The 22,588-nt window shown below is 39.7% G+C and overlaps 8 protein-coding genes across 8 annotated transcripts; 7 read left to right on the top strand and 1 right to left on the bottom strand.

The window, feature by feature from the left end:
• The first annotated feature begins 1,056 nt into the window (after positions 1–1,056).
• LOC133334523 (serine protease SP24D-like) lies at positions 1,057–1,879 on the top strand. Its single transcript, XM_061542837.1, has 2 exons — positions 1,057–1,286; positions 1,354–1,879. Exons 1-2 carry the CDS (start codon positions 1,057–1,059, stop codon positions 1,877–1,879), a joined length of 756 nt encoding a protein of 251 aa, XP_061398821.1.
• A 1,540-nt stretch (positions 1,880–3,419) lies between these two features.
• LOC133334524 (serine protease SP24D-like) lies at positions 3,420–4,449 on the top strand. The gene is made up of 2 exons (XM_061542838.1): positions 3,420–3,667; positions 3,915–4,449. Exons 1-2 carry the CDS (start codon positions 3,420–3,422, stop codon positions 4,447–4,449), a joined length of 783 nt encoding a protein of 260 aa, XP_061398822.1.
• A 2,759-nt stretch (positions 4,450–7,208) lies between these two features.
• Positions 7,209–8,048, top strand: LOC133334525 (trypsin alpha-like). The gene is made up of 2 exons (XM_061542839.1): positions 7,209–7,468; positions 7,529–8,048. Exons 1-2 carry the CDS (start codon positions 7,209–7,211, stop codon positions 8,046–8,048), a joined length of 780 nt encoding a protein of 259 aa, XP_061398823.1.
• A 1,225-nt stretch (positions 8,049–9,273) lies between these two features.
• On the bottom strand, positions 9,274–10,088 carry LOC133334526 (serine protease SP24D-like). Its single transcript, XM_061542840.1, has 2 exons — positions 9,862–10,088; positions 9,274–9,799 (listed from the first exon to the last, which is right to left on the bottom strand). The coding sequence occupies exons 1-2, from the start codon at positions 10,086–10,088 to the stop codon at positions 9,274–9,276; spliced, it is 753 nt and encodes a 250-aa protein (XP_061398824.1).
• Positions 10,089–11,851: 1,763 nt separating this feature from the next.
• LOC133334527 (serine protease SP24D-like) lies at positions 11,852–12,789 on the top strand. Its single transcript, XM_061542841.1, has 3 exons — positions 11,852–11,899; positions 11,961–12,148; positions 12,234–12,789. Exons 1-3 carry the CDS (start codon positions 11,852–11,854, stop codon positions 12,787–12,789), a joined length of 792 nt encoding a protein of 263 aa, XP_061398825.1.
• Positions 12,790–13,213: 424 nt separating this feature from the next.
• Positions 13,214–14,523, top strand: LOC133334528 (serine protease SP24D-like; the record flags this gene model as incomplete). The annotated part of the gene is made up of 3 exons (XM_061542842.1): positions 13,214–13,267; positions 13,765–13,937; positions 13,995–14,523. Coding segments are annotated over 3 exons (756 nt in total), but the record flags the coding sequence as incomplete, so codon positions are not given.
• Positions 14,524–16,397: 1,874 nt separating this feature from the next.
• On the top strand, positions 16,398–17,129 carry LOC133334529 (serine protease SP24D-like). Its single transcript, XM_061542843.1, has 2 exons — positions 16,398–16,534; positions 16,604–17,129. The coding sequence occupies exons 1-2, from the start codon at positions 16,398–16,400 to the stop codon at positions 17,127–17,129; spliced, it is 663 nt and encodes a 220-aa protein (XP_061398827.1).
• A 1,354-nt stretch (positions 17,130–18,483) lies between these two features.
• Positions 18,484–19,357, top strand: LOC133334531 (trypsin delta-like). Its single transcript, XM_061542844.1, has 2 exons — positions 18,484–18,758; positions 18,830–19,357. The coding sequence occupies exons 1-2, from the start codon at positions 18,484–18,486 to the stop codon at positions 19,353–19,355; spliced, it is 801 nt and encodes a 266-aa protein (XP_061398828.1). The 3' UTR covers positions 19,356–19,357.
• Positions 19,358–22,588: the final 3,231 nt, after the last annotated feature.

Below are 22,588 nucleotides of genomic sequence, written 5' to 3' on the forward strand. Positions count from 1 at the left end.
TCGAAGAGCAGGAGGTCTGAATCTTCTTCTATAGAAGAGCTGAAGGTCGGATAATTAGTTTATCGATGAGCTGAAGGTTAGATTCTTCTTCTATAGATTCTTCTTCTATATCGAAGAGCAGAAGGTCGGATTCTTCTTCTATCGAAGAGCAGAAGGTCGGATTTTTCTTCTATTGAAGAGCTGAAAGTGGGATTCTTCTTCTATAGAAGAGCTGAAGGTCAGATTATTCTTCTATCAATGAACAGAAGGTCGGATTCTTCTTCTATAAAAGAGCTGAATTTCGGAATCTTCTTCCAATGAAGAGCTAAAGGTCGGGTTTTTCTTCCATAGAAGAACTGACTATCGGAGCTAAAGGTGGGATTCTTTTTCTACAAAAGAGCTGAAGGTCGGATTCTTACTCTATAAAAGAGCTGCAGCTCGGCTTCCTGAATGTCGGATTATTCTACTATAGAAGAGCTAAAGGTCGGATTCTTCTTCTATAAAAAAGCTAATGTCGGATACTAATTCTTTAGAAGAATCCGGCCTTCAGGGATTCTTCTTCTGTGGAAGAGCTGAATGACGCATTGTGATTCTATAGCAGAGATGATTGTCAGATTATATAGCTCTGCTATAAGAAGGTCGGATTCTCCTTCTATATAAGGATTCTTCTTTCAAAGAAGTGATTTTTATAAAAAGTCCCGACATGCAGGTCCGCTTATTCTATAGAAATGCCTAAGGTCGGCAATTTCTATAACCTCTTCTGAGAGCCGGAAGTTCAGTTTATGGTACCGAAAATCCTGAGGCCTGATTACTTTTATTGGTTTCTCACACATGTCGAAGTGCTGAAAATCCACAAATATAAAACCCAACAATTCCGAAACCATTGACCACTGTGCTTCGCCACGACAACGATAACGGTCATAAACAATATGTAGTCATGCGATAAGATATACCTATTGGAGGCTAAAAAGTAAATTCCTGAAAATTGGATGCTAATCTTTAACCCGAATCTATAAATATGGGCAATATTTTAAAATCGGTGGTAGTTAATGTCGTGATAAGCAGTCGAACGGAAACATGGGCAAAATTTCGTTGATAATTTTTGCATGTATTGTTGCCGCAGCAACGGCCACTCCAACCGGACGTGTGGTTGGTGGTCAAGATGCCTATGAGGGTCAATTTCCTCATCAGATTTCCTTGAGACGTAATGGCTCGCATACCTGTGGTGGTTCGATTATTTCGAAAAATTTCATTCTAACCGCTGCCCATTGTGTTGGCACCACCGATGCTCAGGGTGAATATTATACGTAAGTTGGAAATCATATATCAAGAAGTGTGGAATTAAAATAAAAATTAAAAAAATGTATTTTTTAGTTATCCTGCTTCAGTGTTCACTGTACGTGCCGGTAGCAATGACCGCTTCCAAGGTGGTGTGCTCGTGAGAGTGGCCGAAGTGATTACCCACGAAGATTATGGCAACTTCTTGAATGATGTTGCCCTGTTGCGTTTGGAGGAGCCTTTGATCTACTCAAAGAATATCCAACCCATTGCTTTGGCTACAGCCGAAGTACCACCAGGCGCTCCAGTCATAATTTCCGGTTTTGGTCGCATCAAGCATGGCGGTGATATCCCTCAGAAGTTGCAATGGAACACCTTGACTGCCATTACACGCAGTGAATGTAAACGTTTGATCAATTGGGATTCCGATGCCTTGATCTGCTTGGCTCATGAGGCCAACAATGGTGCCTGCAATGGTGATTCCGGTGGCCCAGCTGTGTATAACGGTGAAGTTGTGGGTATTGCCGGTTTCGTTTATGGCGGCTGTGGCAACATCTATCCTGATGGTTATGCTAAAGTTTATTATCATCGCGATTGGATTAAGGAACATTCCGATTTGTAAGTGGGAGAGGAAGAAATTGAGAGGTGTTTGTTTTTGCTGATGTTGTTGTTGTAATGATAATAAATGCCATTTAATAGATGACGTGTTTTATTATTGGGACGGGAAATGAATCTTCTGCTGGGATAGGAGAGTAATTTCAAGAAAAAAAATAGAACTCCAAATTGTTATATAGAAGAAACAGTTATACCGACATTCAGATCTTCTATAGCTTAAGAATAAGCCGACCTTCAGCTCTTCTATAGAAGAATTGAGCCGATCTTCGGCTCTTCTATCGAAAAAGCCGATCTTCAACTCTACTACAGACGAAAGCGACCTTCCGACCAACCTTCTGTTCCGCTATAGAAGAAGCCTACCTTCTGATTCTTCGATGGCAGAAGCCGATCTTTTGATTCTTCTAGCTGAAGTGCGGTTTCTGCCATTATATAGAAGAAACCGCACTTCAGCTTTTCTATAGAATAAGCCGCACTTCAGCTCTTCTGTAGAAGAAGTCACACTTAAGCTCTTCTATAGAATAAGCCGCACTTCAGCTCTTCTGTAGAAGAAGTCGCACTTAAGCTCTTCTATTGAAGAAGAGAGCCGATATTCAGCTCTTCTATAGAAGAAGTCGCACTTAAGCTCTTCTATTGAAGAAGAGAGCTGATATTCAGCTCTTCTATAGAAGAAGGGAGCCGATATTCAGCTCTTCTATAGAAGGGAGCCGATCTTGGGCCTTTGGAAAAATATTCTTTAAAAAATCCACGCCTCTGTTGGGCCTTTGGAAAAATATTCTTTAAAAAATCCACGCATCTGTTGGGCCTTTGGAAAAATATTCTTTAAAAAATCCACGCATCTGTTGGGCCTTTGGAAAAATATTCTTTAAAAAATCCACGCCTCTGTTGGGCCTTTGAAAAAATATTCTTTAAAAAATCCACGCCTCTGTTGGGCCTTTGGAAAAATATTCTTTAAAAAATCCACGCCTCTGTTGGGCCTTTGGAAAAAAAAAATCCACGCCTCTGTTGGGCCTTTGGAAAAATATTCTTTAAAAAATCCACGCCTCTGTTGGGCCTTTGGAAAAATATTCTTTAAAAAATCCACGCCTCTGTTGGGCCTTTGGAAAAATATTTTTTAAAAAATCCACGCCTCTGTTGGGCCTTTGGAAAAATATTCTTTAAAAAATCCACGCCTCTGTTGGGCCTTTGGAAAAATATTCTTTAAAAAATCCACGCCTCTGTTGGGCCTTTGGAAAAATATTCTTTAAAAAATCCACGCCTCTGTTGGGCCTTTGGAAAAATATTCTTTAAAAAATCCACGCCTCCGAAAAAATATTCTTTGAAAAAAAACCTCACCTGAGGTAGACCAAAAATATATCATGCCACCATACACCACCCTTTATTAATATTAAACATAATTAAACACTTAATTCTATCGATTAATTGGCTGGCAGCAGATTAGATTATCACACCGAACATAAAATTATAGATCCAAATGAGTTCCATATTAACGGCTGCTTAGCAGATGGCGTTTGTCAGTTAATTATTGGAGTTCTCTTAAAATGGTCGCAATGAAAATATCCCCATTTGTCGCCGTTGTTGTTGTTATTGTAACAATCGTGACAATTGGCCTAGTTAATGGTCAGAAGGAAAATCGTATTGTGGCGGGTAGTATAGCCAACGAGAGGCAATTTCCCTATGTTGTTTCTCTAAGACGTAATGATATGCATACATGTGGAGGTGTCATCATTTCGAGGAATTACATCTTGACAGCCGGACGATGTGTGGTGCAGAAGTTTGGCAGCAATGGCGTTGAAAGGTAAGTAGTGAGGGCAGGGATGGGAGGAGGAGTTATAAGGAAATTTTGTAGAAGATATTATCTTGTCTTATCGAATTTATTTTCGAGGTCCAAGTACTTCTATTCCATTTCAATAGGAATTAAAATCGGAAACATGAAATTTCGACTTTAGTTTTTTTAATCTCGAACTCCCAGCTCTGGCAAAGTGTAACATTTTTTTCTTAAATCGAAATAATATTAATTTCTGCATATTTTGTTTGTGTTGCAGCTATCCACCCTCCGAATTTAATATACGTGCCGGTTCCCTTACCCTTTACGAAGAAGGTATCCTCGAGGGTGTAGCCGAAATCAAGGTCCACACAAATTACACCAACATGCTGAGCGATTTGGCCCTGTTGAAACTGAAACAACCTTTAATATTTTCCGATTACATACAACCAATCAACCTACCCTCTATGGCAATCTCCGCACCTACCTCCCACGTCTCTGTTCCCGGTTGGGGTCTACAAAAGACATCCGGTGATAATTCACGTCAATTAAAATATCTTTCAATGGAAGTGGTGGCCTCCGCGAAATGTTTGACATATCTATATGGGGAGGATGCCGATAAGAAAATCATTTGTTTGGAATATAATGGCGGTGGTATTTGTTCGGGAGATATTGGTGGTCCAGCTGTTTATGGGGAGGATTTGGTTGGTCTGGCCTCTTTTACCATTGAACGTTGTGGCAGTGAATATCCCGATGGTTTTACAAATATTGGCTACTATACGCAATGGATAAGGGAGAATTCGGATTTGAAGTAATTCGATTTGTAAGAAGTTCGACGTAGTGGAGGAGGCGGATACATTTTTTCCAATCAGTAAACATCATTAGTGACGCACCATCCATGCTTATCATTCGACATTTGTTTAGCTAGTAATAGTATAGTATACTTAAGGTAAACAATAATAAACTAATATTACGCTGAACGACATAGGGGTACCCTACCCTACATTTTGGGATATTTTTCGAAAGGCTCAATAGGCGATGATTTTGTAACGAATATTTTTCCAAAGGCTTCAGAGGCGTGGATTTTTTATAGAATATCTTTCCGAAGGTTTCAGGGGCGTGGATTTTTTAAAAAATATCGTTCCAAAGGCTTCTTCATAGAAGGCCAGAAGTCTTCTTCATAGAAGGCCAGAAGGTCTTCTTCATAGAAGGCCTGAAATCTTCTTCAAAGAAGGTCTTCTTTATAAAAGGCCCGAAGTCTTCTTCATAAACGAAAACCAGGTCTTCTTCATAGAAGGTCAAAAGGTATACTTTATAAAATACCCATAAGCTGCTCTTCATAGAAGTGTTCTTCAAAAAAGGACAGAAGGTCCGCTTCGTGGAAGGTCAAAAGGTTTTCTTCACAGAAGACCAGATGGTCTATTTCAAAGAAGGACAGAAGGTATGCTTCGTAGTTCAAATAGTCAGTAATTGACGCTGTGTGTGTAGCGTAGACACAAACCGAATGGTGGCCCAACAGAGGCCTGGATTTTTTAGACTTTTTTCCAAAGGCCCAAAAGAGGCGGGGATTTTTTAAGAATATTTTTCCAAAGGCCAGAAGGTATTCTCCTTAAGGTCAGGTGGTCTTCTTTATAGAAGTCCAGAAGGTCTTTTTTATAGAAGGCCAGAAGGTCTTCTTCATAGAAGGCTACAAGGTCTTCGTCATACAAGGCTAGAAGGTCTTCTTCATAGAAGTCTAGAAGGTCTTCTTCATAGAAGGCTAGAAGGTCTTCTTCATAGAAGGGCAGAAGCTCTTCTTCATAGAAGGCCAGAAGGTCTTCTTCATAGAAGGCCAGAAGGTCTTCTTCATAGAAGGCCAGAAGGTCTTCTTCATAGAAGGCTAGAAGGTCTTCTTCATAGAAGGCCAAAAGGCCTTCTTCATAGGAAGGCTAGAAGGTCTTCTTCTTCATAGAAAGCCAGAAGGTCTTCTTCATAGAAGGCCAGAAGGTCTTCTTCATAGAAGGCCAGAAGGTCTTCTTCATAGAAGGCCAGAAGGTCTTCTTCATAGAAGGCCAGAAGGTCTTCATCATAGAAGGCCTGAAGGTCTTCATTATAGAAGGCCAAAAGGTCTTCATCATAGAAGGCCAAAAGGTCTTCATTATAGAAGGCCAGAAGGTCTGCTTTATGAAAGGCCAGAAGGCCTTCTTCATAGAAAGCCAGAAGGCCTTCTTCATAGAAAGCCATAAGGTCTTCTTCATAGAAGGTCTTCTTCATAGAAGGCCAGAAGGTCTTCTTCATAGAAGGCCTGAAGGTCTTCATCATAGAAGGCCAAAAGGTCTTCATTATAGAAGGCCAGAAGGTCTGCTTTATGAAAGGCCAGAAGGCCTTCTTCATAGAAAGCCAGAAGGCCTTCTTCATAGAAAGCCAGAAGGTCTTCTTCATAGAAGGCCAGAAGGTCTTCTTCATAGAAGGCCCATAAGCTGTTCTTCTAAAAAAGGATAGAAGGTCCGCTTCGTGGAAGTTCAAACGGTTTTCTTCAGATGGTCTATTTCATAGAAGGAAATAACTTCCGCTTCGTAATATAGATATTCGGAAGTTGACGCTGTGTATGTCGCGTAGACACAAACCGAAAGGTGGGAGCACCCTGTGATCGATACTAAAGGCACAAACCGTGAAAGTGTGTATTTGTAGTGTAGACACAAACACGAAAAGCGCCACCTAACTCTAATTTGAAATACTATTTAATATGATACGATTTTAATCGAATGGCCATAAATCACCTACTATAGCCAAAGGCCGCTTTTACAGAAATTACTAAAATCGTATACAAAACCATTTTATATAAGACTTCTTTAAAAAACTCCAAAAGATCTTCATATTAAAAAGCTAAGGGTTACCCTTTGTAGACGTTCAAAATGCTTTTTTATGGAGAACCTATAAACGTTGTTTACAGAAAATTACAGTCTTTATAAGAGATACGGGGCAAATTTATATGTAACTATCAGAATTTGTATATAGGAGGCATAGAGGACTGCTGTTATAATATTTTAATAGGAGACTAAAAATAAATTCTTTATAATATGTCAAGATGTAAATTTTGTAGTAGGAAGGTAACAGGTCTTATTTAAAGACAACCATGAATTCCTCATAGGAAACAAAGAGGGCGCACTTCTAGGTATCTACCAGAAATTTTATATGGGATACATATAGGACCTTATATTAAAATAGATACAGAAGTGTCTCTGAATAGAATACCAAGAGGACTTCATTAAAGAAAGTCTAGCGAAGATCAGATTTATCTTGTATTTGTGTCAACAATTCTAGAAGAAATATAGGACTTCTTTTAAAGAAGGTTAATACATATCCTATATTATTTTTTTCGTAGAAGTTATTTTATTTGCAAAACCTTTAGAATGTGGATCTTTTTAATAGCTTTCAGATTTTCTTCATTACATGTTTTTATTGTTGCAGAATTTCGTAGCGCTCTAATTACAAGTAACCTTGTTTTTCGAAGAATTGTATATTGTATAACAAAATCGACGTTTATTTACAATATAAATAAGCTGGAGCTCATATAGTGTTCATGATTACGAAAATGTCTATCTTAATCGCTTTTCAAAAAATATTTCTACTCGGCCTGCTAGTTGGCGTCGGTAGTGCAAAAGCCTACGTCAGGCCCACACCATTTTTTCCACAATCACGTATAGTAGGTGGAGCCACTGCCAGTGAAGGACAATTTCCCCATCAGGTATCGCTGCGTTGGGGTGGAACTCATGTTTGTGGTGGTAGCATTATCTCGCCCACATACATTGTGACTGCGGCACATTGTGTGACTCGAGGATCACCACCAGAAGCGTAAGCAGGACATATTTTTAGGAGATTAATAAAATAAAAATAAATTCCTCTTTTCAATAGTTTCCCCGCCGACCACATAAGCATACGTGCCGGCAGCCGTGACAAGACCCATGGAGGTCAAGTCATACAGGCATCGCAACTGAAAATTCATCCCGATTATAAGCGCTACGATAACGATATAGCCTTGGTTAAACTATCCAAACCATTGGAATTTAATGACAAAGTTAAAGCCATCGAATTGGCAACTCATGAACCGGCCACTGGAATTCCGGTTATAACCTCCGGTTGGGGTTTTACACGCACCGGCGGCGGTTCTACACCGAAATATTTACAATATATTACGTTAATGGCCCGCCGTAATAAGGATTGTGGACCAAGAACTCCTGAGTCGGTATTATGTTTAGCCCATGGCTCGGGTAATGGTGTATGTAGTGGTGATTCGGGTGGCCCAGCTGTGTACCGCAACCAATTGATTGGCGTTACCAACTATGTGGTGGATAAATGTGGTACCACAAACTCGGATGGATTTGCCAGTGTCGCATATCATCATAATTGGTTGATAAGTAATTCGAGGGACTGAGAGGTGTATTTGGGAGGAGGATTAGATGTTCGAGTTATGGTACACCAATAAACTGATTATTCAAAATAGTGGTTTTTGTTTTCTAGAGGAGGTCGGGTATTTTATACAAGGGAATTTCAGGTCGGCTATAAAGGAAAATAACATCAGGACCGACCATCTAGATATTCTGATATTTTATCGAAGAAGCAGACCTTCAGATCATTCGTAAACACGTTCATATGGCCTTCGATAAAGACGACTTTCAGTTATTCTATCTAAAAGGCCATCTGGCCTTCTATCTAAAAGACCATCTGGCCTTCTACCTAAAAGACCATCTGGCCTTCATCTTCTGCAAACATTAATCTACTAACACTTCCACATAACTTTCCATACTTCTGATCTGTGGAAGAACCCGACCATCTAGATATTCTGATATTTTATCGAAGAAGCAGACCTTTAGATCATTCGTAAACACGTTCACCTGGCCTTCGATAAAGAAGACTTTCAGCTCTTCTATCTAAAAGACCTTCAGCACCTTGATGAAGAAGACCTTCAGCTCTTCTATGAAAGAAGACCTTCAGCTCTTCTATGAAAGAAGACCTTCAGCTCTTCTATGAAAGAAGACCTTCAGCTCTTCTATGAAAGAAGACCTTCAGCTCTTCGATGAAGGAGTTCATCGAAGAAGAAGACCTTCAGCTCCTTGATGAAGAAGACCTTCAGATCTTCGATGATGAAGACCTTCAGCTCTTCTATGAAAGAATATCTTCAGTTCTTCGATGAAGAAGACCTTCAGCTCTTCGATGAAGAAGAACTTCAGCTCTTCTATGAAAGAACACCTTCAGTTCTTCTATAAGAGAAGACCTTCAGCTCTTCTATGAAAGAAGACCTGCAGCTCTTCTATGAAAAAGACCTGCAGATCTTCGATGAAGAAGACCTTCAGACCTTCGATGAAGAAGACCTTCAACTCTTCTATGAAGAAGATCTTCAACTCTTCTATGAAGAATACTATCAGCTCTTCTATGAGGAGTACCTTCCGCTCTTCTATGAAGAATACCTTCAGCTCTTCTATTCTTCTTCACAGCTCTTCGATGAAGAAGACCTCTTTCCGGCCCTTCAATAAAGAAGACTTCCTGGTTTCAGGTCTTCACTGATGAATACCTCTAGGTTTATTTTAAAATACTATAAATCTGTTAACATCAGAATTGGTCCTTTATTTAGCATATTCATAATGTTTGCTATTCAAATGTCATACATCGGTATTCTCCCTCAACCATTCCGCATGATAAGCCACACTGGTATAAGTATCCGGATTAGCCGTTCCACACCTCCTCACAACAGTATTGGCCAGTCCAACCAATTGGCCATTATAAACAGCTGGACCACCAGAATCACCGCGGCAAGCTCCACTACCAATGTCGTGCTCAAGACAAATTATTGAATCCGCAATTCCCACTAAACGCTGACGACAATCACTGCTAGTCAATGCGCTTAAGGTTATGTGCTGCAATCTGTTAACAACGGTACCATTATTGCTGGTACGACCCCATCCTGAAATTATGACAGGTGCTCCCGAAGGTGGATCACTAGAGGCTAATGGTATGGCCTTTACATCTTCATTGAACTCCAAAGGTTTGGATAGCTTTACCACACCAATGTCGTTGCTGAATGGATTGTAATCGGGGTGGATGTAAGTCCATTCGGCTTGTCGTACCTGGCCACCTTGGTTGGCTAAACGGCTGCCAGCACGTATGGTTATGTACGAGGGAGGGAGGCTTCAAAGGAAATCGAAAAATAAGACTATTTAAATTTTTCATACAATTTAATTCCGACTTACGTCATATATCCCCGGGCCAGACAATGGGCGGCCGTCACAATATAATTTGGGGAAATTATGCTACCACCACAAACATGTGATCCACCCCAGCGCAACGAGACCTGATAGGGAAATTGCCGTTCATTGGCATTAGAACCACCAAGTATGCGCGGTTGGGGACGTTGAGCCTCAGAGTAGGTCAACAGAACAGTTCCGAGGATTAAATTCAAAACTAAGCCCTTAAGCATTGCTTGCAGTTAAAAGAAATCACTAACAGAATCTCACCCTGACGAGTACTTTATATAGGGAGGGTCTGCACACTTAAAACCTAGACATTATTGAAAATTAATTACAGACAGCTGCTGCAGGGCAGACGCCATAAAAATACTTATCACAAAGTATGTTTCAAAAGTGTCTGAACGAGTCACTACAGGTTGGGGTGGCGGAGATGTAAGCGAATCAATGGTAGGTTGAATGGTTCGAATATGAATGAGGGAGGAGGTTATGCTTCCAAAAATATTAAAGTATCTGAAAATGAAGAAGACTTTCAGCTCTTCAATGAAGAAGACCTCCAGCTCTACTACGAAGAAGACCTCCAGACCTTCTGGCTCTCTATGAAGAAGACCTTCTATGAAGACGACCTTCTGGCCTTCTAAGAAGAAGATCTTCTGGCCTTCTAAGAAGAAGATCTTCTGGCCTTCTATGAAGAAGACCTTCTGGCCTTCTAAGAAGAAGACCTTCTGGCCTTCTATGAAGAAGACCTTCTGGCCTTCTATGAAGAAGACCTTCTGGCCTTCTATGAAGAAGACCTTCTGGCCTTCTATGAAGAAGACCTTCTGGCCTTCTATGAAGAAGACCTTCTGGCCTTCTAAGAAGAAGACCTTCCGGCCTTCTATGAAGAAGACCTTCTGGCTCTCTTCTGGCCTTCTATGAAGAAGACCTATTCTGGCCTTCTATGAAGCCTTCTATGAAGAAAGACCTTCTGGCCTTCTGAAGAAGACCTTCTGGCTCTCTACCTTCTGGCCTTCTATGAAGAAGACCTTCTCGACCTCTATGAAGAATACCTTCTCGTCTTCTTTGAAGAAGATCTTCTGGCCTTCTATGAAGAAGACCTTCTGGCCTTCTATGAAGAAGACCTTCTGGCCTTCTATGAAGAAGACCTTCTGGCCTTCTATGAAGAAGACCTTCTGGCCTTCTATGAAGAAGACCTTCTGGCCTTATATGAAGAAGACCTTCTGGCCTTCTATGAAGAAGACCTTCTGGCCTTCTATGAAGAAGACCTTCTGGCCTTCTATGAAGAAGACCTTCTGGCCTTCTATGAAGAAGACCTTCTGGCCTTCTATGAAGAAGACCTTCTGGCCTTCTATGAAGAAGACCTTCTGGCCTTCTATGAAGAAGACCTTCTGGCCTTCTATGAAGAAGACCTTCTGGCCTTCTATGAAGAAGACCTTCTGGCCTTCTATGAAGAAGACCTTCTGGCCTTCTATGAAGAAGACCTTCTGGCCTTCTAAGAAGAAGACCTTCTGGCCTTCTAAGAAGAAGACCTTCTGGCCTTCTATGAAGAAGACCTTCTGGCCTTCTAAGAAGAAGACCTTCTGGCCTTCTATGAAGAAGACCTTCTGGCCTTCTATGAAGAAGACCTTCTGGCCTTCTATGAAGAAGACCTTCTGGCCTTCTATGAAGAAGACCTTCTGGCCTTCTACGAACAAGACCTGCAGCTCTTCAATGAAGAAGACCTCCAGCTCATTAATGAAGAAGGCCTCCAGCTGTTCAATGAAGAGGACCTCCAGCTGTTCAATGAAGAGGACTTCCAGTTCTTCTATGAAAAAGACCTTCAGCTTTTCTCTGAAGAACACCTCGAGCATTCTTCTTAAAAAAAATACCCCTTTTATATTTTTACCTATACACCCTATTACCCTCCTCATAACGCATGTCGAATAGTCCGAATAATTATATTGACACAAATCTTGATATTTTGAGTGGTTCGACACTTATTTTGATATTTATAGACATGGAAGAGATATACTTTTGCAGTAGTTCACATATAACCGTGGAGAATGTACGTCAGATTATTTCCGATTTTAATTGGCCTCGTAACTTTGCTGCATTACTACTCGGAGGCAACAAATGTTCAACCATTCCATCCTGAAGGCCGTATTGTTGGTGGAGCCGTAGCCCGAGATGGCCAATTTCCCTATCAGGTTTCCGTAAGATGGGGTGGTGCCCATGTTTGTGGTGGCAGCATAATATCGGAGACTTTTGTGGTGACAGCGGCTCATTGTCTGACCATGGGAACACCAGAACAAAAGTATGTTCGGAATGAAAGGTAAATTAAAATTTCTTATTTAATTACTTATTTTTCTCCCCTTCAGACTTCCCGCCTCCTTGGTAAGTGTTCGTGCCGGTAGCCGTTTCATATTTTATGGTGGCCAAGTGAGACAAGCCGCCGAAACCTATGTCCATGCGGATTATAAAGATTTTGATAATGATATAGGATTGATACAGCTCTCCGAACCTTTGTTGTTTAATACGAGAGTAAATGCCGTACCCTTGGCTACACATGAACCACCCAGCGGAGTACCAGTTGTTACTTCCGGATGGGGTCGTACCAGCAGTAATGGAACTGTGGTCAATGCCTTACGTTATAATACCCTCATGGCCTTGACTAGTTTGGATTGTAGTCGCCGTTTACCAGCCATTCCAGAATCGGTTATTTGTCTGGCTCATAGCCAGGGGAATGGTGTATGTGATGGTGATTCTGGCGGCCCTGCGGTATATAATGGGGAATTGGTAGGGGTTACAAATTATATGGTACGAAGTTGTGGTACCACAAATCCGGATGCCTATGCCAGTGTGGCGTTCTTTCGCAATTGGTTGCAGGAGAGAATAAGGGGTGGAAACTTAGTGAAGACCATCTCAGATCTATATAACAAAATGGCGGAGTTTTGAAAACTTCGTGGACATGACATTTTAATAAAAATAAAATATTCTGAACCCTGATATTCCATAGATAATGTCTTTATACTCACATTGTAATCTGAGTGGTAATAGGTCAGGTAAGGTATATCAACTCACCTAAGTTTTCTGAAACGAAAAGAAAAATATATAAATTAGTGTGGATTTTTTTAGATTTTTTTCAAGGCCCATTCAAGGCGGGGATTTTTTTTAATTATATTTTCAAGGCCCAAGCAAGGCGTGGATTTTTTAAAATTCAATTTCCTTGGTTGGGCCCAAGGCGTGGATTTTTGTGTTTTTAAATTTTCAAAACCCTAAAAACGGCGTGGATTTTTTAAATTATTTTTTTTTTTCTATGAAGAAGACCTCCAGCTCTTCTATGAAGAAGACCTCCAGCTCTTCTATGAAGAAGACCTCCAGCTCTTCTATGAAGAAGACCTCCAGCTCTTCTATGAAGAAGACCTCCAGCTCTTCTATGAAGAAGACCTCCAGCTCTTCTATGAAGAAGACCTCCAGCTCATCGTTGAAGAAAAATCTAAAATTTAAAAAATCAAGGCCTAGATTTTTCAAAGGGTAAATCTAGGCCTTGATTTTTTAAAATGCATTTTTAATTTCCCAATATACCCGGAAATCGATGCGGCCCTCTCGACATTTATCAATAATTGCTACTTTGTATTCATTTTTTCGCAAGTTAATGACTTTGTAAATTTAAGCAAAAAAAAAATCTTATGTAATTACCGATAAGGGCAAGAAGTTAGCTCATCAAGAACGACGAAATTTTAGCTATAAAACCCCTGACAACCTTCACAAAAATTGCCATCATCTTTTGTTTTGGTGATCAATAACACCATCAGGAAGTAAAGGAAAACAACAATGTTTATCGCTTATTTGATTAAACGACAAGTGTTGCTCCTGCTGCCACTGCTGTTGCTCGCGGAAGCAGTCAGGGGTGCTTCCAAGAAACCACAGGTGTACTATCCACAATCTCGTATTGTGGGTGGTGCCACCGCCAGTGAGGGTCAATTTCCCCACCAGGTCTCATTGAAATTTCTCAACCAACACAATTGTGGTGGTTCCATACTGACATCGACATATATTGTAACTGCAGCCCATTGTGTTATGATCGGAAAACCGCCAGTGATGTAAGGGGTTCCGAAGAGAAAAATTACAAAATCAGAAATAATTATTTTTCGTTTCAGAATTCCACTACAATTTTTGTCCGTGCGTGCCGGAAGCCGTGACACTGATCAGGGTGGCCAGTTGGTACGTGTATCGGAGGTAACAGTACATCCCCAATATGATGGTACGGATTTTGATATTGCCGTGGTGAAGCTAGCCCAACCGCTAAGACTAAACAGCAAAGTAAAGGCCATAGCCTTGGCTAAACGTGATCCTCCAACGGGAGTACCCATCCTGACATCCGGTTGGGGTATGACAAAGAATGGTGGCAACACTACGAAATATTTGCAGTACAACACCTTGATGGCGGTGAAAAGTGAAGATTGTGGTCGGTATATGTATGGGGTGCACGAGTCCATTTTGTGTCTGGCCCATACCAATAATAATGGTGTGTGCAAGGGTGATTCTGGTGGACCGGCGGTATATAAAAATGAATTGGTCGGAGTTACCAACTACATTGTGGGTGGTTGTGGTTCTTATAATCCCGATGGATTTGCCAGTGTGGCATATTTTAGGGATTGGTTGAGGCATAATACCAATTTACCTTAAACTAAGAAAGTGATACAAAATTGATACAATCGATATAACAGAGAGTATTTAAGAATAAAGAAGAAAAATCAGAAATAACAATTTTTAAAATATTTTTCAATCTTTCAAAGGCACAGATGGACGGGGATTTTTCTAATTATTTTTTTAAAGGCCACAGATTGGCCTGGATTTTTTTCAAAGGCCAAATAAGGCTTAGAGTTTTTTAAAATTAATTTGAAGAGGTCAAACCGAGGTGTCGATTTTTAAATTAATTTTTTAAGGTCACATATAGGGTTTAGGATTTTCAAATTAATTTTTTAGGCGTGGATTTTTTAAAGGCCAAACCTAGGCGTGGATTTTTTAAGGGCCAAACCTAGGCGTGGATTTTTTAAAGGCCAAACCTAGGCGTGGATTTTTTAAAGGCCAAACCTAGGCGTGGAGTTTTTATAGGGCCAAACCTAGGCGTGGATTTTTTAAGGCCAAACCTCGGCGTGAATTTTTTAAAGGCCAAACCTGGGCGTGGATTTTTTAAGGCCAAACCTGGGCGTGGATTTTTTAAAGGCCAAACCTGGGCGTGGATTTTTTAAAGGCCAAACCTGGGCGTGGATTTTTTAAAGGCCAAACCTGGGCGTGGATTTTTTAAAGGCCAAACCTGGGCGTGGATTTTTTAAAGGTCAAACCTGGGCGTGGCCAAGCTAGACCTAGGCGTAGCTTTTTTTAAATCGATTTTCAAAGGGTAGACCTAGGCGTAGCTTTTTGTAAATCGATTTTCAAAGGGTAGATCTAGGCGTAAATTTTTTAATCGATTATTCAAAGGGTCGGCATAGACTTAAATTTTTTTAAATCGATTTTTCAAATGGTAGACCTTGGCGAAATTTTTTTTATTCGATTTTTCAAAGGGTAGACCTAGGAGTTGATTTTTCCAAATCGATTTTTCAAAGGGTCGGCCTAGGCTCAGATTTTTTTAAATCTATTTTACAAAGGGTAGACCTAAGCGTAGCTTTTTTAAATCGATTTTCAAATGGTAGACATAGGCGTAATTTTTTTTATTCGATTTTTCAAAGGGTAGACCTAGGGTTGTTTTTTTAAGTCGATTTTTCAAAAGGTAGGCCTAGGCGTGGATTTTTTAAATCTATTTTTGAAAGGGACGGCCTAGGCGTAGATTTTTTTAAACCGATTTATCAAAGTGTAGAGCTAGGGGTAGCTTTTTTTAAATAGATTTTCAAAGGGTAGACCTAGGCGTAATTTTTTTTTTAAATCGATTTTTCAAAGGGTAGACCTAGGCGTAATTTTTTTTTTTAAATCGATTTTTCAAAGGGTCGGCCTAGGCGTAGATTTTTTTAAATCGATTTTTCAAAGGGTAGACCTAGGCGTAGATTTTTTTAAATCGATTTTTCAAAGGGTAGTCCTAGGCGTATATTTTAATTAATCTAATTTTCAAAGGGGAGACGTTGGCGTAGATTTTTTAAGCCGATTTATCAAAGGATATACCTAGGCGTAGATTTTTTAAACCGATATTTTCAAAGGTAGGGTTCCCCCCAATACCATCCCCATCAATTATAACAATCTTGTGTTTTTACGCAATTGAAATACCGATAAGAATTTATTTAACAACAAATTAAGATAATTTCTTTGTGATTGAGTGTTAGACCAGACGCTCTTAATTATTACAGCACTGTCTGGCTCGAAACTCATTAATTATATTGGGACACCAATATAAAAAGACCCCTAGAATGGCATTGAAATTCAGTTTATTCTCATCTCCCAGAAAAACGCATAGCAATGTTTTCCGGAAAACCTTTAGCCACTCCCTTCTTATGCTTCTTTTGTGGATAGGCCACAGCGTCGTGAGCGGTGACGTGTTCTATCCTCAACCAAGAATTGTGCGTGGAAATATGGCTTTGGAGAGACAATTTCCCCATCAGGTGGCTGTTCGATCAACAAGCGGCTCTTTGTGTGGAGGTTCAATAATATCCGAAAATTATATTTTGACAGCGGCCCACTGTGTGACCTCGGGATTGCCACCGGTTAAGTAAGAATGTCATATTAGCCTCGGAGACATAAAGTGTACTGAGTTCCATAATTTTCTTCTATTTAACAGAAAATCAATTGCTAGTGTCATTGTAAAGGCCGGCAGCACCCACCTCGCTCGTGGTGGTCAAATGTTGCGCATTTCCCAGATTATAGTCCATCCGGACTATGATGATTCGGAAAATGATATTGCGCTGGTGAAATTGGAAAAACCCTTAAAGTTCGGGGAAACCATTAAACCAATATCCTTGGCATCACAAGATCCACCAGAAGGTGCTTCAGTGGTGATAGCCGGTTGGGGAAATGTACGTGAAGGAGGTTTGAAATCAAAGAATTTGTTATACACCACCCTGACCGCCATCAGTCATGAGAAATGCAATGCGTTGTTAGGTTATTCTCCGAAATCTCGAATTTGTTTGGCCCCCCGTGGTGGCAATGGAGCTTGTGAAGGTGATTCAGGTGGTCCGGCGGTATATAATGGTGAATTGGTAGGTGTTACCAATGTTATCTATGGTGACTGTGGTTCTGAATATCCCGATGGTTATGCTAGCGTGGCATATTATAGAGATTGGATTATATTGAATTCTGATTTGTAAATTAAATTGAGGAGAAATAAATAATCCGGACATAGGACTTACCTTTGAAAAATTAATCAAAAAAAGTTTATAAAAAAAATCCAGGCCTAGATCTTAAATTTGAAAAATTAATTTAAAAAATCTAATTTGAAAAAAATCCACACCTAGGTTTAGCCTTTGAAAATCTAATTTGAAAAAAATCCACACCTAGATTTACCCTTTGAAAATCTAATTTTTGGGTTTACATTTTGAAAATCCAATTTGAAAAAATCCACGCCTTGGTTTATCCTTTGAAAATCTAATTTGAAAAAATCCATGCCTATGTTTACCCTTTGAAAATCTAATTTGAAAAAATCCATGCCTAGGTTTACCCTTATAAAAATCTAATTTGAAAAAATCCACGCCTAAGTTTTTTGAAAATCTAATTTGAAAAAATCCACGCCTAGGTTTTGAAAATCTAATTTGAAAAAATCCACGCCTAGGTTTACCCTTTGAAAATCTAATTTGAAAAAATCCACGCCTAGGTTTACCCTTTGAAAATCTAATTTGAAAAAATCCCCGCCTAGTTTTACCCTTTGAAAATCTAATTTGAAAAATCCACGCCTAGGTTTACCCTTTGAAAATCCAATTTGAAAAAATCCACGCCTTGGTTTACCCTTTGAAAATCGAATTTGAAAAAACACACGCCTAGGTTTACCCTTTGAAAATCTAATTTGAAACAATCCACGCCTAGGTTTTGAAAATCTAATTTGAAAAAATCCACGCCTAGGCTTTGAAAATCTAATTTGAAAAAATCCACGCCTAGGCTTTGAAAATCTAATGTGAAAAAATCCACGCCTAGGCTTTGAAAATCTAATTTTAAAAAATCCACGCCTAGGCTTTGAAAATCAAATTTGAAAAAATCCACGCCTAGGCTTTGAAAATCTAATTTTAAAAAATCCACGCCTAGGCTTTGAAAATCTAATTTGAAAAAAATCCACGCCTAGGCTTTGAAAATCTAATTTGAAAAAAATCGATCCTTGGCCTTGGAAAAAATATTGAATACCTAATGTATTGAAATGAAAATGATTTCACCATTGAACAGCCAAAACAAAAAGTACAGATTTTCCATTTTTCTAACTCGTCTTATCTTCTGAACGTGGCGGTGACCCCACCCTTGTAAAGACGAACGACACTAATTACCGGCCGGATGATTTCATATTTCCAATGTCTTTAAGAAAATAGCGAAACACAACAACAACAACAATAATTGTTGACAAATATCCGATAAACATTTCAAAATCCAATAACATTCCCATGGAAATGGTTGGTGGGAGTATATAAAGCTCTGAATCGGTGTGGGGCTCATTAATATTGTTCGGAATAAAATTCGAAAATGAGTAGCGGAAAATTAGTATCGAATTTCTTTTTAACTCTAATGGTGGGTGTGATTTATTTTGTGGCCCCTGGAGTATTTGCCGCAAATAATGTTACAAGTTCGGTAATTCCCGATCCACGTATTGTGGCTGGTTCAACGGCCAAAGATGGTCAATTTCCATATCAGGTGGCCTTGAATATTGGTAAAAGCTTCACCTGTGGTGGTTCGATTATTTCTTCTAATTATGTGGTAACAGCGGCCCATTGTGTTAGCTCTGGTATACGACCTAGACCGTAAGTTTTTCGACGGAATACAAAAAATTTCGAGAATTTTTTTATATATCTTCCTTTTCCTCCGAATTTAGCATTCCCGCATCCCGGTTAAATGTTCGTGTAGGTAGCCGATTTTACAATAGTGGTGGTGAAGTGGTTGGAATCTCCGAGGTCAAGATCCATCCCTCTTATCGCCGTTCGGACAATGACATAGCCCTGCTGAAGCTGTCAAAACCTTTGGAATTTTCGGACAATATAAAAAACATTACCATTGCCCGTAAGGCACCGGCTGATGGCACAGCTGTGGTAACCTCCGGTTGGGGTCTTTTACGTAACTCAGGTTCAACACCCAATGAGCTGCAATACACCACAATGACTGCCCTTTCCCACACAAATTGTAGACGCCGTTTGTGGACAGTGTCCGGCACGGTATTGTGCCTAGCCCCCCGCAATGGTAATGGTGTGTGTGGCGGAGATTCCGGCGGACCGGCTGTGTACAATAATGAACTTGTTGGTGTCACGAACTTTGTCGTGGGTGGTTGTGGTTCACGTTTTCCCGATGGTTATGCCAATGTTGCCTATCATTACAGTTTTATAAAGAACAATTCAGATTTGTAGGCTGTTAACCACTCTGGCAGGTTGGAATAAAATATAAAATTTATTTTATCGGTATTGCTGTGTTTGTTGTTGTTGTTTTTGGTTTTGTTTATGTTTTTGTTCGAAACTACTTTCAATTTTACTCACGTCGGTCAGTGACGTTTCTTCTAATAAGAATATTTATAAGCCGAATTTGGCATTGGGAGAAAGCGTTCTAATTTGCATACATTATTCCGAACAGCTACTGAAGTAAAGACAAAAAAAAATAAAGCGGAGGGACAAACTGATTATACAATATGAGAACTGAATCGGTAAACAAGAATAGAAGGGGAGGTGAGAAGTATTGAAAGCATATAAATTTATCAAAGCCAAATCAAACAAAACTAGGCGTGAATTTTTCAAAATTAATTTTTCAAAGGCAATTAAGGCGTGGATTTTTTAAAAATAAATTTTCAAAGGGTGAACCTACCTAGCTTTTAAAGGCCCAACTAGGCCTAATATTTTTTAAGTTAAATTTTCAAAGGGCGAACCTACCTAGTCTTAATATTTTTATACCCTTCACCACACTGTGGTACAGGGTATTATGCCATTGTGCATATGTTTGTAACAGGCAAACGGAAACGAGATAGACACATGGTTCTTTTTGAGAATATGCATAGAATTACTTACTGAGTCGATTTACGCATGTCCGTCCGTCCGTCCATGTATTTTTGTGAACAAAGTACAGGTCGCATTTATGATCCGATTTGGATGAAATTTGGAATAAGTCACTTATTTGGCCCAAGGACGTACCCTATTGAAATTGGGAAAAATCGGTTCAAATTTAGATATAGCTCCCATATATATTTTCGTCCGATTTAAGGTAAATGGTGCACCAAAGTCCCTATATATCATTCGGTTTGGACGAAATTTGGCATAGGATAATGAATTAAGTCTAGAATGACGTTTGTTAAGTTTCGAGAAAATCGGTTCAGATTTAGATATAGCTCCCATATATAGTTTCGTCCGATTTTTTGTAAATGCTGCACCAAATATATATATGCACCTATATATCTTTCGATTTGCACGATATTTGGCATAGGATACTGAATTAAGTCTAGAATGACGTGTATCGAGTTTCGAGAAAGTCGGGTCAGATTTAGATATAGCTCCCATATATATTTTCGTCCGATTTAATGTAATGCACTAAGGCGTGGATTTTTTAAAATTCAATTTTCAAACGCCCAACCTAGGCATCTAAGGCGTGAATTTTTTGAAAAACATAATATTCAAAGGCCCAACCAAGGCGTGGATTTTTTTAAAAATTTTATTTTCAAAGGCCCAACCAAGGCGTGGATTTTTTTAAAAATTTAATTTTTAAAGGCCCAACCAAGGCGTGGATTTTTTTTAAAAATTTAATTTTCAAAGGCCCAACCAAGGCGTGGATTTTTTTAAAAATTTAATTTTTAAAGGCCCAACCAAGGCGTGGATTTTTTTAAAAATTTAATTTTCAAAGGCCCAACTAAGGCGTGGATTTTTTTTAAAAATTTAATTTTCAATGGCCCAACCAAGGCGTGATTTTTTTTAAATGTTATTTTCAAAGGCCAAACCAAGGCGTGGATTTTTTTAAAAATTTAATTTTCAAAGGCCCAACCAAGGCGTGGATTTTTTTAAAAATTTAATTTTCAAAGGCCCAAACAAGGCGTGAATTTTTTTAAAAAATTAATTTTCTAAAAAAAATTTAAAAATTTTTTTTAATTTTCAACTTTAACTGCTGACCTTGTGCCGCTTAAAGTTATCCTGCATAACCGTATTAATTTTGCAGGAATGCCGAACGAAGACATGACTTTAAACACCTGTGAACGGATAGGACTGTCGAATGTGGCTTTATAGTCGACAAATAGGTGGTATGTGTCGATGTGTTTTTTGTGGGTCTTTTCCAGGATTTGGCGCAGAGTGAAAATCTGGTCAATGGTGGATTTGCCAGGTCTGAAGCCGCATTGGTATGGTCCGATGATGTCATTGACCATTGGCTTCAATCGTTCACACAGCACACTGGATAGCACTTTATATGCGATGGGAAGGAGACTTATTCCTCTATAGTTGGCACATATCGTCTTGTCTCATTTTTTGTGCACGGGACACAGGATGCTGACGTTCCAATCACTGGGCATGCATTCATCTAACCAAATTGTGCTAATCAGCTGGTGCATGCTCCTGACCAGCATCTGGCCACCAGACTTGAATAGTTCGACTGGTAACCCATCGGCTCCTGCTGCTTTGTTGTTCTTGAGCCGATTAATTGCTTTTATGACCTCATCTTGGCTAGGTGGTATACACTCTATACCATCATCTCTTATTGGTTCTGGGGTATCTTCTTGGGCAATTCTTTGCCATTGTGCTTCTATACTATTATCGGGACAAGAAGTGCTTTCTTCAAGCAGATGGGTAAGTTGAGCGAAGTAGGCCTCGGCTACCTGTTGTGTTTGCAGCTTTTCGACGTCGAGTTTCCGTGTTCTATTAGATCGCACCTTTGCTGCAACATTAAGACGGGTGCGTACCTTGGCTGCCACAAGGTAATTGTCCGAATCGATATTCGCTCCTCGGATCGATCGGACGTCTAAAACACTGGATGAATGCTTTCCGTCTATCACAACATGATCAATTTGATTTCTCCTTGTGTGATCAGGAGAAATCCGGGTGGCCTTGTGTATATCGAGATGCTTGAATCTGGTGCTGTTAACTACCATGTTTTTTGCTGCCGCGAAGTCAATCAACCTCATACCGTTGTCGGATGTTTCTTCATGAAGGCTTAATTTTCCGACGGTGGGGCCAAAGATATTTTTCCTTCCGAGTTTTGCATTAAAATCTCCTAGCAGAATTTTAATGTCATGGCCAGGGCAACGGTCATATGCTGTTTCTACGCGCTCGTAAAATATGTCTTTGGTCTGTTCATCTTTATCTTCGGTCAGAGCATGGGCGCAAATTAGACTGATGTAAAAGAACTTCGCTTTTATACGGCTTATAGCAATTCGCTCATCTACTGGAGTGAATCTGGAGACAAGGTCCTTTATTCTCCTGTTAACCATACATTCGCAGCCAAAATCATGTCTCGTTTCATGGCAGCTATAATACAGGGCGTAATCGTCTGATTTACTTACGACTGTCGCCTGTTCTGTACAACGTGCGCACATTCCATCGCATTTCCTGTAAGGCAATAATATCGGCTTTGTACTTCTTGAGTATATCCGCCAAAGCGAATACTGCGCCTGTTC

Source organism: Musca vetustissima, unplaced genomic scaffold (assembly GCF_032173495.1).
Source record: "Musca vetustissima isolate MV318-11 ecotype Yass unplaced genomic scaffold, APGP_CSIRO_Mvet_v1 utg145819, whole genome shotgun sequence".
Taxonomy (NCBI): domain Eukaryota; kingdom Metazoa; phylum Arthropoda; class Insecta; order Diptera; family Muscidae; genus Musca; species Musca vetustissima.

What these genes read in the sequence shown, in the direction of transcription:
- LOC133334529 (XM_061542843.1), top strand. Translation starts at nt 16,398, where the DNA reads ATGGCTTTGGAGAGACAATTTCCCCATCAGGTGGCTGTTCGATCAACA. An exon ending in TCGGGATTGCCACCGGTTAA is followed by an intron (nt 16,535 to 16,603) that starts GTAAGAATGTCA and finishes TCTATTTAACAG; the next exon opens with AAAATCAATTGCTAGTGTCA.
- LOC133334531 (XM_061542844.1), top strand. Translation starts at nt 18,484, where the DNA reads ATGAGTAGCGGAAAATTAGTATCGAATTTCTTTTTAACTCTAATGGTG. An exon ending in TCTGGTATACGACCTAGACC is followed by an intron (nt 18,759 to 18,829) that starts GTAAGTTTTTCG and finishes CTCCGAATTTAG; the next exon opens with CATTCCCGCATCCCGGTTAA.
- LOC133334526 (XM_061542840.1), bottom strand. Translation starts at nt 10,088, where the DNA reads ATGCTTAAGGGCTTAGTTTTGAATTTAATCCTCGGAACTGTTCTGTTG. An exon ending in CTGGCCCGGGGATATATGAC is followed by an intron (nt 9,800 to 9,861) that starts GTAAGTCGGAAT and finishes TTTCCTTTGAAG; the next exon opens with CCTCCCTCCCTCGTACATAA.
- LOC133334523 (XM_061542837.1), top strand. Translation starts at nt 1,057, where the DNA reads ATGGGCAAAATTTCGTTGATAATTTTTGCATGTATTGTTGCCGCAGCA. An exon ending in GCTCAGGGTGAATATTATAC is followed by an intron (nt 1,287 to 1,353) that starts GTAAGTTGGAAA and finishes TGTATTTTTTAG; the next exon opens with TTATCCTGCTTCAGTGTTCA.
- LOC133334524 (XM_061542838.1), top strand. Translation starts at nt 3,420, where the DNA reads ATGAAAATATCCCCATTTGTCGCCGTTGTTGTTGTTATTGTAACAATC. An exon ending in GGCAGCAATGGCGTTGAAAG is followed by an intron (nt 3,668 to 3,914) that starts GTAAGTAGTGAG and finishes TTTGTGTTGCAG; the next exon opens with CTATCCACCCTCCGAATTTA.
- LOC133334527 (XM_061542841.1), top strand. Translation starts at nt 11,852, where the DNA reads ATGGAAGAGATATACTTTTGCAGTAGTTCACATATAACCGTGGAGAAT. An exon ending in CACATATAACCGTGGAGAAT is followed by an intron (nt 11,900 to 11,960) that starts GTACGTCAGATT and finishes TACTACTCGGAG; the next exon opens with GCAACAAATGTTCAACCATT. An exon ending in ATGGGAACACCAGAACAAAA is followed by an intron (nt 12,149 to 12,233) that starts GTATGTTCGGAA and finishes CTCCTTGGTAAG; the next exon opens with TGTTCGTGCCGGTAGCCGTT.
- LOC133334525 (XM_061542839.1), top strand. Translation starts at nt 7,209, where the DNA reads ATGTCTATCTTAATCGCTTTTCAAAAAATATTTCTACTCGGCCTGCTA. An exon ending in CGAGGATCACCACCAGAAGC is followed by an intron (nt 7,469 to 7,528) that starts GTAAGCAGGACA and finishes TCTTTTCAATAG; the next exon opens with TTTCCCCGCCGACCACATAA.